General features: G+C 30.8%; 1 protein-coding gene and 1 pseudogene across 1 annotated transcript; both read left to right on the forward strand.

Moving 5' to 3' along the window:
* Positions 1-554: 554 nt before the first annotated feature.
* Positions 555-1,424, forward strand: LOC127810674 (uncharacterized protein At4g22758-like; annotated as a pseudogene).
* Positions 1,425-8,561: 7,137 nt separating this feature from the next.
* LOC127809367 (uncharacterized protein At4g22758-like) lies at positions 8,562-9,032 on the forward strand. The gene has a single exon (XM_052348130.1). The coding sequence runs from the start codon at positions 8,562-8,564 to the stop codon at positions 9,030-9,032; it is 471 nt and encodes a 156-aa protein (XP_052204090.1).
* The last annotated feature ends 3,618 nt before the right edge of the window (positions 9,033-12,650 follow it).

The following is a 12,650-nucleotide window of genomic DNA, read 5'->3' on the forward strand; positions in this document are numbered from 1 at the left end:
TGACATTCTTTAGCTTGTGTAAATTGATTCACAAACCAAATGTCCACACAAAATCCATGTGTTTTTTTTTTCCTTGTGTTTTTTTTTTTTCTATCATTTTTTATTTGGGGGGTCTTTGCAATGTTAACAATTGGACCTAATTTCAATTCGCATTTGTAGAGTTTTTACATAATCATTATATAATATATTTACAAATTTGATAAAAAAATTCTAAAATTTAAAAATCTAGTTTAAAATTATATTTTTTAAAGAATAAATTAAAATTGCACAAGCTAAATCATATCCACCGTAAGAGTGGTGTGCAAGGTGATAATAATAATAATAATAATAATGTATGCAAATAAGTTCTTAAGGAGATTTTTGTACAAGGTGATTTTAATTATGATAAATTATTATTTTTAAGATTTTATTATCATAATAAAAAAAATCTTCAAAAATCAATTTGTAAAGATTTTCAATAGGATTCAACGCCCATATCATCATCCTATATATAAAGCCCCACCCCTTCCTCTTCAAATTCTCATTCTTTCAAACCCTCTCTGCAAGAACGCAAATCTGTCTGTTCTTCCTGCGTTTGTTAATGGTTGAAATCTTCATGATCTCCTCTTTCCCTTCCACTTCAAAGGGTACTTCCACAGCCACCGCTTTCTGCTTCACTTCTTGCAAGCGAGGCTCCTATCACCGCTGCCTTGGCCTCTGCTCTTGACCAGTGACCACCCTCCCTCCTAAACCATAAACACATATATTTCCTCTATTTCAGTTTCTTGATATCTCCTTTTATTCAAAATCCAACCCAAATCCTAAAAGAATTCTGTGTCATCGTCGATCTTGGTTGATTCATCAACAATGATGCTGCACAAGCAGAACAAGAAGGCCGTCAACTGCCCTCAACGTCGCATCCTGATCAGCGTGACGGTGCTCGGCAGTGCCGGGCCGATCCGCTTCATCGTCAATGAAGACGAGCTCGTCGCCGCTGTGATCGGGACTGTCCTCAAGAATTACGCCCGCCAAGGGCGTTTGCCGGTTCTGGGATCCGATTTCAATGAGTTCGGTACTGTACTGCCCCACTATTCCTGGAGTGGAAGTTTTGAGTCCATCGCAGACGATTGGATCGTTTGGCGCAAGGAATTTCATGCTTTGGAAGAAGCCGAGAGTGGAGAAAGCCAATGGCGGCGCCACGGATGAAGAAGGTGATAAGCGGCAGCCAATTGATCGGAAATGGAATAGTAATGGGAGTTGGAAGACATTACTATTGTTGATTAATGAAGTTACCTCTTCTCCTTTATTTCCAAAACATTACTATTGCCAATGTTAGATAGAAGTTCTAATGTCAGAAAAGGTTTGTGTGTTGGTACATTATGTTTCTTTCTCACAAAGAGGACCAAAACTTTTGGGAACTGTTCTCAAAGATGCTCAACTTTTTGCAGAGATCGTCCGTCGTCCATGAAGATTGGAAGCTCAACCTTTTGTGTAGATATATTGTTCCTTGAGGTTGGATATTGTGCGGTATTAGTTTTGAATATTTTAATACTTATGTTATGATGCATAGTCAATTCAATTGAACAACACTCTTCTTGCTTGATGATTTCGAGATGTAGCAATATCTTATGTAGGGGGGTTGAAAGTGCTTGATTATTATGATTATTGAAGTGCATGCCTTGGTAAGAAGTTTGCGTGAATTTTGTGATTATGCATGATTGAATTGTGTGATGCTTATTTTGTTAATTATCTCTCGAAGCTAGTGCTAAACAAAGTTTAAATAAAAAGGGCAAAAAAGAAAAGAAAAGAAAAGAATAGAAAAAAAAAAATGGGGACTTTATCTACTCCAATGTTTCTTGTTACTTAGTAACTGGGAGTTAGACATGACACCCATGCCAACTTTCACGTCAAATGGTGACTTGAAATACGAGTATGCAAAGCATTCTAAGTTTATGACTTGTTGAGTAATCGGGTTCTTTCATCACAAATGGTAGCATTCGCGTCAAAAGACAAGTGATAGCTTAGGAAAGAATGTCCCCCCCCCCAAAAAAAAAAAAAAATCAAAAAGCCCTAATGTGCTACTTTGTTTGTAGTGGTGGAAAGGGATAATCTCAATATTTGATTATTGCATGATTCAATTGTGTTGATTATAAGTTTGCGTGAATTTATTTAGAGGTGTACATGGATATAAGAATAATAGTATTGGCATAATTAACCCTCTTCTTTGGTATTGTTGGATTTTGAATTAATCGTCGAGGTTGGATGGTGTCTATTTTTACTTGACTATGTATAATAGCATAATCATACCTATGAGATATTAGTCCTTTGAAAAATGTTACCCGCACACTATGTAATCTGATGTAATATTTTTACATTGATATATTGAATTTCACCATTGATTAATATAAGCGTATGGTATGCTAAACAAATGGAATGAGAATTAAGCGTAAAGTTGATGTGGTTGCCTTTCCCAGCCTTTTCCCTTTTTTCTCTGATTTTACTATTGACAAAATAATAAAATCATTAATGTGATGGTTTGAAATTATGTTGAATTCTGGAATGTTTCCATATATAGCAGTTGGGTTGATGATTTTATTAATATTATCTGGCATTTGACCAAGATGATCTTGGCTGCAAAAAGTGAAATCCCTTACTTTAAAGGCCTCTCACACATTACTCAATGCCTGTGGGAGGGGTTAATCACAGTACACGATAGCGCACCAAGTAAGAGACAAAGTGCATGGTGCCCATAAAGAGTCACCCCACAACAAGGTGAAACTCTCAGATTGCGACTATCATGACTCGAATCTACATTCTTGGGTATAATCTATTACTTGAAAACCAACCGTACTACATCCGTGAGGACATTTGACCAAGATGATCTATTTTGATGGTGGTGTGTTCGTAGCTCAAAGGCAAGGATTAGTGTTGGGTAGTGTTTGGCTTTGGTGTTTCGATGGTGGCACATTTTTTTTTTTCTTTGTATTAGTTATTATTAGTTAAAAGTTAAAAAATAAAGCGACTAATATAGTAAATTTTTAAACGCCATCAAAAGGACTTTTTGTTGCTAAAAAATATATATTTCTTTAAAAATAAGCTATTTACATTAATATCATCAATGTGTATACTGGTGAGCCTCTTTGAGTCCTATTCCACGATAAAAATCTAATTTTCACAAATCAATATCTGCGATCTAAGGTGTCTTTTTTTTATGCATCTTTTTCCAGCTAAAACATTGGAAGCTACACAAATATTAAATATATTTTAGTATTTAATATTTTATAAATATATAACATTTAATAATCGAATACATGAAACATTAAATATATCTATTTTAATTCTTAATGTAAATAATTTATATTCTACAAATATATTTTTACATTTCCAAAAATATCAACATATTTATATATTCTCATTACCAATGTGAAAATTATAATCATTAAGCTTACTCAATTTCTAAAGCCAAATTAGCAAAATCAAAAGAAGATCTCAAAATCAATGTAAAAATTAAGGTTGCGTTCTCTTTGCTGTTTTCAAATTCTAAAATAATGAAAATACGTTGTATTTATTATTTTTAAAAATAAATTTTTGAAAACAAAAAAGAAAATTATAAAGAAAACTCAAAGTAACAAAAAGTTATTTTGAGTGTTTTCATCCAAAACAAACTCTAAACTCAAAACGCATTTATTTATTCATATTTTATTATTGTAATGGAAAAAAATATTATAAAATTCATTAACTTTAAAATTTATATATATTTTTAATAATATATTAACATTAAATATTTCTAATTTATTGAATAAAATATCATTAAAAAATTATTTTCAAAATTTTAAAGAGAACTTTTTTTCTAATTTTTTGTTTTGAGAAATAACTTTCAAAATGATAAATAGAACTCGTTTTCAATTTTTTAAAAAATAGACTATCAAAATAAAAAATTAAAAATAAATTCAAAATTCAAAATTGAAAAGTAAAGATAACGTAGCCTAATAGTTTGGCATGGCAATTATTACTAGAAATTGTGAGAATTAATGAAATTAGAAAGAAATTAAATTATAATCTTACATTCAAAATGACCATTAAATTAAAAAAAGATGGATGGGCAGGATTAAATCTTAGGGTGTGCAGCGGAACATTAGGGTAAGAAAAGGGACCCAATTTGTGTCTATTTTTCACTTTAATACTCTAATTTGATTTTTTTTTTTTTTTTCAATTTAAGTATGAGGCCAAGTTGTTTTGAAATTGCATTATATTTTTCATATTTAAATGTAGATGTTTTTTCATGTAACAAAAGCGTTAAATGTGAAGGGTCACCCCAAATATCATTTTCTTATGTCAAAATGTTTTTTTTTTTTATAAATAAAAATAAAAGATACACCATCAGTAAGGAGAAAATGGTCTCTTAAGATGATAGCCAGGTATTGAATAATACCGTATATTGTTTTTAATATATTGTTTTAAAAAATTAGTAATATGTATACTGAATTATATATCAAATATGATATTCAATTTGCATTAATATTGCAGAATATTTTAGTTTAAGAATGGGATGAATTAAACTTTTTACTTTTTAAAAAAAATCTTAAATTAGAAGAAAATTAAAAATGGAGCACACACAATATAGAGTGGTTCATTTTAAGAGCCTAATGCATTACATTAGCTCCTTATCGAGGATTTTAACGAACCAATTTGATCTTGGTATTTAAGTGCTCCACAACAAAAATACTAAAGGTGTGTTTGATTGCATTACCTAGAATTAAATTCTAGGTAATATTGTCTAGAAAACAAAAACCATCTCACCCCCTTGAAAAATAAATTTCATGGAAAGAACCTTTAAATGGTTGTACTATATATATTTTTTCATGAAAAAATTAAGAGTGTTTGATTATTTTCTATAGAAAATGTGTAATAATTATATATTTTTCATGAAAAATATATGCAATCAAACACACTCTAATTATTATCGTTCCCTGTTCATCAGAGATGTTACATTAGGAAGTTTGTTTTTTCCTTGCCAAAAACTTGAGTTAGAGGAAGGCGTTAGTTAGTTAGACTGATAAGCCTCTTTAATTTTGGCTTGAAAAACGCTTGATATTATTTTAGTAAAAATTTTAAATTCAATACTAATTGCATAAAAATTAAATGATGTATATATAATTATTAATTTAAAAGAGAATTCAAGCAAAGATAATGATTGTTTGGAAAAGCATGGAAGTGTAGGGCAGTCAATAAAAAAAAAAGGAAAGGCATGTGATAAGCCAGTAATGGCCCATGGGTTTCCCTCAAAACGATGTCCAAAGTGTGGATTTGTATAATTAGTAAAAGAGAAATTATATTTGCACCCATCATTTTGTTATTCACAGGCATATTTTAATATATCTAAAATATTCTCTTTTAAAAATTCATTTTTATCTTTATAGCCATTTTATCTTTAAAAATATTTTTATCTATTTCTAAATTAGATGTTGTATAAAGAGGCTACTTTTATGGATTTGTTTTGGGACTCGTATATCGCAATTGTATAAACATGGGGTTACAAAAGACTTGGGTTTATCTTTGTTTCATTGAGGGTTGTGTGTCATAGTTACTATGTATGTATCTCAAATAACACATTGTGGACGTTGTATAAGAAAGCTTCCATGATAGGAGTTTATTTGTTGGATTTTGTACTTATACCGAGACTACATAGTGAAAATCCTTGCTATATAGTTTTACCTAGCTTTCAGGTTCGAACCTTCTCTTCCGTCAGTAAGGATTTCAATAACGTCTGTGTGTGATATTAGCTTGTATTTAGCATTGTTGTATATTTGAAAAAGGGGACGTTACAGCATCTCTGATGTATGTAAAATTTTTAAATTTACCTGTACCACCATACGTGTATTCCAACAAATACAAAGGTTTATTTAGTAGAGTATACTTAATCTTTACTCAATTAATCCTACTTTTGTAATCAATTATCTTTAGAATTATTATAACATTACTCGATTATACAATCTTTTCACTCGACGAACAAAAGGTTGGAAAAATTATTTAAGCCTTTTTTGATTAATGAAGTACTTGATTATTAAAACCTTATTATTGGATTAATAGAGAATATCGTACTTTATTGCCTTTTAAATTCTCCTAAAACGTTGTTAGGCGTCACTCAGGATCGTTAAAATGTCTCAAGAAGATGGAGAGATTCTTAAGATAGGTCGAAGTGTTCGACCAGCATTAAAGGTGTTTGACGTTGTTTGATAGATACTTGACAATGAACCTAAAAAGTTACTCATCATAAAGTGTGGCGTCTGAAACCTAATCAATGTACTTGATATGTTCTCAGTGTTGTTAAGAGTTAATTGTGAGTCTTGAGATGTTATTAAGAGTTAATGGATCACATGTAGCTAGATGAAGGGCCATGCGACATGCAAGGAAAAATTATCGACTTTTTTATGTAGATAATCAACTAATTTTCCAAATGTTGGGAAAACAGTCAATTGTTCTATAGAAATAGTTAATCGATTTTATATATCAGACAACATGTGGAAGTTTTGAGAGAAATAGGTTATCCCTTGTTAGTGGCTTACATATGGTGTGGTTTGAGGGCACGTAGGTGGGAGCTGTTATGCTTCTATTGGACCTTCCTAATAACGAATGAGAAAAAGGATTGGACAAGAATTTAGGCTTATGCATGGGTTAGATATATCTTTACCACCTATGTTGTTTGACTCTTTCTCGTGGTTTTACTCTTCTTTCTTTTGCTTACTACTTGCTACTAGCTTGCTCAAGAGTTAAGCATAGGTTATAGACTAAGCAAAACAATACGAGTGCTAGTAACTTGAGGCTCTTTGGCTAGCAATTTGACGAGAGCTACAAGTTGGTTCTAGAAGACTTGTTTAGTGTGAGTAGACTAGACCCTCCACAATTTAAAAAGGATATGGTCTCAATATAAAAATAATTTCTACACCTACTCGGCATTGACGAACCAAGTAAGCATTCATTTAATTACATGCGATGTAATATTGCATTGCTTAAACATTCAAATTGCATATTATTTGTGTAGAATTCTATTATGCTTCTCTGATGAGAAAAATTATAAAATCACACACATCCATATGGTAAATCCAACAACTATGATGTAGGCGATGACAAGCAAACGAACCAAGGAAGATGAAACAATGGCAACAAATTAGGCACAAATGATGCATGTTCTATCCGAAGCACATTATATGAGGAGACTTGCGCGCGTGCTTAAGATTTTCTTAGATAATGTGGTATGAGACGTTGTGACCTATACAGGGCATGATAGGAGAAAGATGATCATTGCCATAGATGTCATTTATCCATGTGAGAGAGACAAGGACAAACTTTCTATGACTTTAGCCATTAAGGCTAGGGTAAAGGTTTTAAATCTTGTATTGGGTGAATTTGCAAGTGCTAGGTTCTTTGACATCCTTTAGCTTGTGCTAAATTGATTCACAAAGCAATGTCCACACAAAATCCATGTGTTTTCTTTTTTTCTTTTTCTATCATTTTTTATTTGAGGAGTCCTTGCAATGTTAACAATTGGATCTAAGGATATGTTTGATTAGAATTGTTTTCCATGAAAAATGTCACATCAATGAAAAAAATTTCATGTTTGCATGTTTAATTGCTTAACATTTTTCATGAAAAATTTTCATGGTACAAGACATTGAAACATATTTTGATCCGTTTTTCATAGAAAATTACAACTAGAATGAAGGTGGGAATTGTTTTCCATGAAATTGAAAAATATTTTCCTTCCATCTTTTTCCAATCAATCACACCCTAATTTCAATTGACATTTGTAGAGTTTTTACGAAATCATTATATAATATATTTTTTATATATTGCAATTTTTTTATTGTGTAAGATACTACTATTATTAGGTACCATAAAATTTTATATAATATATTTACAAATTTGATAAAAAAAAATGTAAAATTTAAAAATCTAATTTAAAATTATATTTTTTAAAGAATAAATTAAAATTGCACAAGCTAAATCATATCCACAGTAAGAGTGGTGTGCAAGGTGATTTTAATTATAAATAATAATAATAATGATGTATACAAATAAGTTCTTGAGGAGATTTTTGTACAAGGTGATTTTAATTATGATAAATTATTATTTTTAAGATTTTATTATCATAATAAAAAAAATCTTCAAAAATCAATTTGTAAAGATTTTCAATAGGATTCAACACATCTATCATCATCCTATTTATATATAAAGCCCCACCTCTTCCTCTCCAAATTCTCATTCTTTCAAACCCTCTCTGCAAGAACGCAAATCTGCTGTTCTTCCCGCCTTTGTTAATGGTTGAAATCTTCATGATCTCCTCTTTCCCTTCCACTTCCAAGGCTACTTCCACAGCCACCGCTTTCTGCTTCACTTCTTGCAGGCGAGGCTCCTATCACCGCTGCCTTGGCCTCGTCTCTTGACCGATGACCACGCACCCTCCTAAACCATAAACACATATTTCCTCTATTTCAGTTTCTTGATATCTCCTTTTATTCACAATCCAACCCACATCCTAAAAGAATTCTGTGTCATCGTCAATCTTGGTTGATTCATCAACAATGGTGCTGCACAAGCCGAACAAGAAGGCCATCAACTGCCCTCAACGCCGCATCCTGATCAGCGTGACGGTGCTCGGCAGTGCCGGACCGATCCGTTTCGTCGTCAATGAGGACGAGCTCGTCGCCGCTGTCATCGGGACTGTCCTCAAGAATTACGCCCGCGAGGGGCGTTTGCCGGTTCTGGGATCCGATTTCAATGAGTTCGTACTATACTGCCCCAGTATTCCTGAAATGGAAGCTTTGAGCCCGTCGGAGACGATTGGATCGTTTGGCGCAAGGAATTTCAAGCTTTGGAAGAAGCCGCATGTGGAGAAAGCCAATGCCGCCGCCGCCGCCAAGGATGAAGAAGATGATAAGCGGCAGCCAATTGATCGGAAAAGGAATAATAATTGGAGTTGGAAGACATTACTATTGTTAATGTTAGAGAGAAGTTGTAATCCCTACACGTCAGAGAAGGTTTCTTGCCATTGAAGTTACCTCTTCTCCTTCATTTCCAAAACATTACTATTGTTAAGGTCAGTGTGTTGATACATTATGTTTCTTTCTCACGAAGAGGACCAAAACTTTTGGGAGTTGTTCTCAAAGATGCTCAACTTTTTGCAGAGATTCTTCGTGGTCCATGGAGAGATTGGAAGCTCAATCTTTTGTGTAGATATATTGCTAGTTGAGATTGGATATTGTGCGGTATTAGTTTTGAACACTTTAACACTTATGTTATGATGAATAGTCAATTCAATTGAATGACACTATTCTTGCTCGATGTTTTCGAGATGTAGCAATATCTTATGTAGGAGGGTTATAAGTGTTTTGACTATTTTGATTATTGAAGTGCATGCCTTGGTAAGAAGTTTATGTGAATTTTGTGATTATGCATGATTGAATTGTGTGATACTTATTTTGTTAATTATCCCTTAAAGCTAGTGCTAAACAAAGTTTAAGTAAAAAGGGCAAAAAAAAAAAAAGAAAAAGAAAAAAAATAAAAATAAAAAATGAGAGTTTTATCTATTCCAATGTTTCTTGTTACTTAGTAACTAGGGGTTAGACATGACACTCATGCCAACCTTCACGTCAAACGGTGACTTGAAATATAAGTATGCAAAGCACTCTAAATTTATGACTTGTTGAGTAATCAGGTCCTTTCATCACAAATGATAGTATTCGCATCAAAAGACAAGTGATAGTTTAGAGAAAAATGTACCTCTTGAAAAAAAAAATTAATCAAAAAGCCCTAATGTGCTATTTTGTATATAGTAGTGGAAAGGGATAATCGCAAGGTTTGATTGTTGCATGATTCAATTGTGTTAATTACAAGTTTGCGAGAATTTTTTTATAGGTGTGCATGGATACGAGAGTAATAATATTGGCATGATTAACTCTCTTCTTTAGTATTGTTGGATTTTGAAATAACAGTCAAAATTGAATGGTGTCTAATCTTACTTGACTATGTACAATAGCATAATCATGCCTACGAGACATTAGTCCTTTCAAAAATGTTAACTGCACACTATATAATCTGATGTAATATGTTTACATTATTATTGACAAAATAAAAAAAATCATTAATGTGATGTTTTGAAATTATGTTCAATTCTTCAATGTTTTCATATATAACAGTTGGGTTGATGATTTAATTAATATTATCTGTCATTTTAAATTTTTAAAAATTGGTGAGAATTAACATATTGACCAAGATGATCTGTTTTGTTAATGTTAGATAGAAGTTGTAATCTCTTCACGCCAGAAAAGGTTTCTTGCCATTCAAGTTACCTCTCTTCCCTTATTTTAAAAAAAATACTATTGTTGTCTCAAAAGGTGAATCGTTCACCTCATGAGCCCCACACCCGGCCCGACAGAATATGAGGGGGGTTAATCATGGTGATTCAGTCGGGCATAATGGCTAGACTAGTGCTCACTGCGCACAAGGAGCCCCTCATTTTGAGAGATTGCTCTCACACTGTCGCTGACGAGACTCGATTCTTGGTCCTTATCCCAAATTAACGTTAGATAGAAGTGGTAACTCTTTATTTGTCAAAGTATTGACAAAATAATAAAATCAATGTGATAGTTTGAAATTATGTTAAATTCTCTAATGTCGTCACATATAGCAGCTAGGCTGATGATTTAATTAATATTTATTTGCCCTCTAAAATTTTTCAAAAATTGGTAAGAATTAACATGTTGACCAAGATGATTTGTTTTGATGTTATTTGAAAGTTAAAAGGTGGGGTGACTAATATAATAATTTTTTAAAAAACTTTTTATTGTTAAAAAAATTTATTTTTAGAAAAATAAGTCATTAATGTTAATATCTCCGATATGTATAGTGGTGAGCCCCTATGTTGCACGAAAACACCTCATAGGAGCTGTTTTCCCATTTTCAAAACGTTTCCAAAACGTTTCATATTCCCGTTTCGAACCCTATTTATGTCTATTTTTTTTTTAAGAATATCCATTTTCACGTTTCCGTTTCCTATTCGAAACGTTTCATATTTTTGTTTCGATGCAATATAGATGAGCCCTAAATCTTGCTCCACGATTAAAATCTAATTCCCACGTATCAATATATACGATCTAAAGTGTACTTTTCTTAAGCATTTTTTTCCGTTAAAACATTAAAATTTTAAATTATCTATATATTATTGTGTATATGTATATATACAATCTCCATCTAAAGAATTCCAAGTACATTTTTCTCTTTCTATTCTCTTCTTCCTCCCTTTCTTAAAATTTTTAATAAATATGAAAATACCTGTCCTAATTAATTATCTATCTCTAGTTAAATCTATAGATTTTTTAAGATAAATGTAATCTAGATCCATTCATTATTTGACTGAATTTCATGGATCTAGACTTATGGATCTGGATTAGATCCATGAGATCTATCTATAAATTTTTCTTTCTATTTTTATATATAAACACACCCATATATATATATATATACATACATGTGTTTATTTATATATAAGTTCAAAAATATATATATTTATTTATATGCGCACAAAAACATATATACATATATAAACATATATACATGTATAAATATTATAACCTTTATAGATAATTTACTCATAATATTAATTGATGTGATGATCATATTTAATTTACTCATAAAATATTTAATATTATAACCTTCGATGACTGTTGCCTTAAAATTATACTTAGAATTATTTACTTGTGCTATGAAAATTTTGATATTATATATATATATATATACATATATATAATTAAAGTAGATTATTTTCAATCCTGTATTTATTTTTTACAATTTGAATTATAAAATGTTTTAAATCTCTTAGCTACTCTTTATTCGTATAAACTTTATTAAGAAATATTTAAAATATTTTATAATTGAAATTACTAAAAACAAGTATAATCGAAGATAAAGTAATTTTATTCTATATACTTTTGAGAATTTTGTTAATATAAAGAAAAGAATGGTGCAAAAAAACAGTGCTATATGAAGTTGCACAAAAATAAAAATGAGAAACAAATATGATATGAAATAAAATTATAAAAATGAAGAAACGACATTTTAAAAAAAATAGTAACACAAGAAAAATATGTAAATAAAAAAATATAGTAACATTTTTGTAAATATGATTTTTGATATCAAGAATTATAAAAAATAGTTATTCAATTAAACATATACATAAATTCATTTTTATTCAAATAAATATAAACACAAGTTCTATTATCTAATCACTATAACTCAATAATTAAAAGCAAACAATAAATTTAAAAAATAAGATAATCAAACGTAACATAATTTACGAAAATTCCTTCACTTCATCGTCAAAATCTCACTCTCTTTATATATATACATATATATATTTACATACATTCATAGTTACAACTACATACATACATTCACACAATTAGAGATATAAGGTTATCGAATCGACCGAAATCAACTAACCAAATTAATCGAACCAAGAGACAAAACTAAACGGAACCAACCAATAAAGGTTAAAAGTTTAGTTAGAGACGAAATTGCTTTCACCTCTAACATGGTTGTCGGGATAACAAAAACAGAATTAATTCCATCTCTCATGTGATTGCCAAAACAACAAAACACGTTTCTAATATCTT

The sequence above is a fragment of the Diospyros lotus genome, chromosome 9 (assembly GCF_014633365.1).
Source record: "Diospyros lotus cultivar Yz01 chromosome 9, ASM1463336v1, whole genome shotgun sequence".
In the NCBI taxonomy this organism is placed as follows: domain Eukaryota; kingdom Viridiplantae; phylum Streptophyta; class Magnoliopsida; order Ericales; family Ebenaceae; genus Diospyros; species Diospyros lotus.

Excerpts from the sequence above, each read along its gene's own strand:
- LOC127809367 (XM_052348130.1), top strand. The coding sequence starts at position 8,562 with ATGGTGCTGCACAAGCCGAACAAGAAGGCCATCAACTGCCCTCAACGC.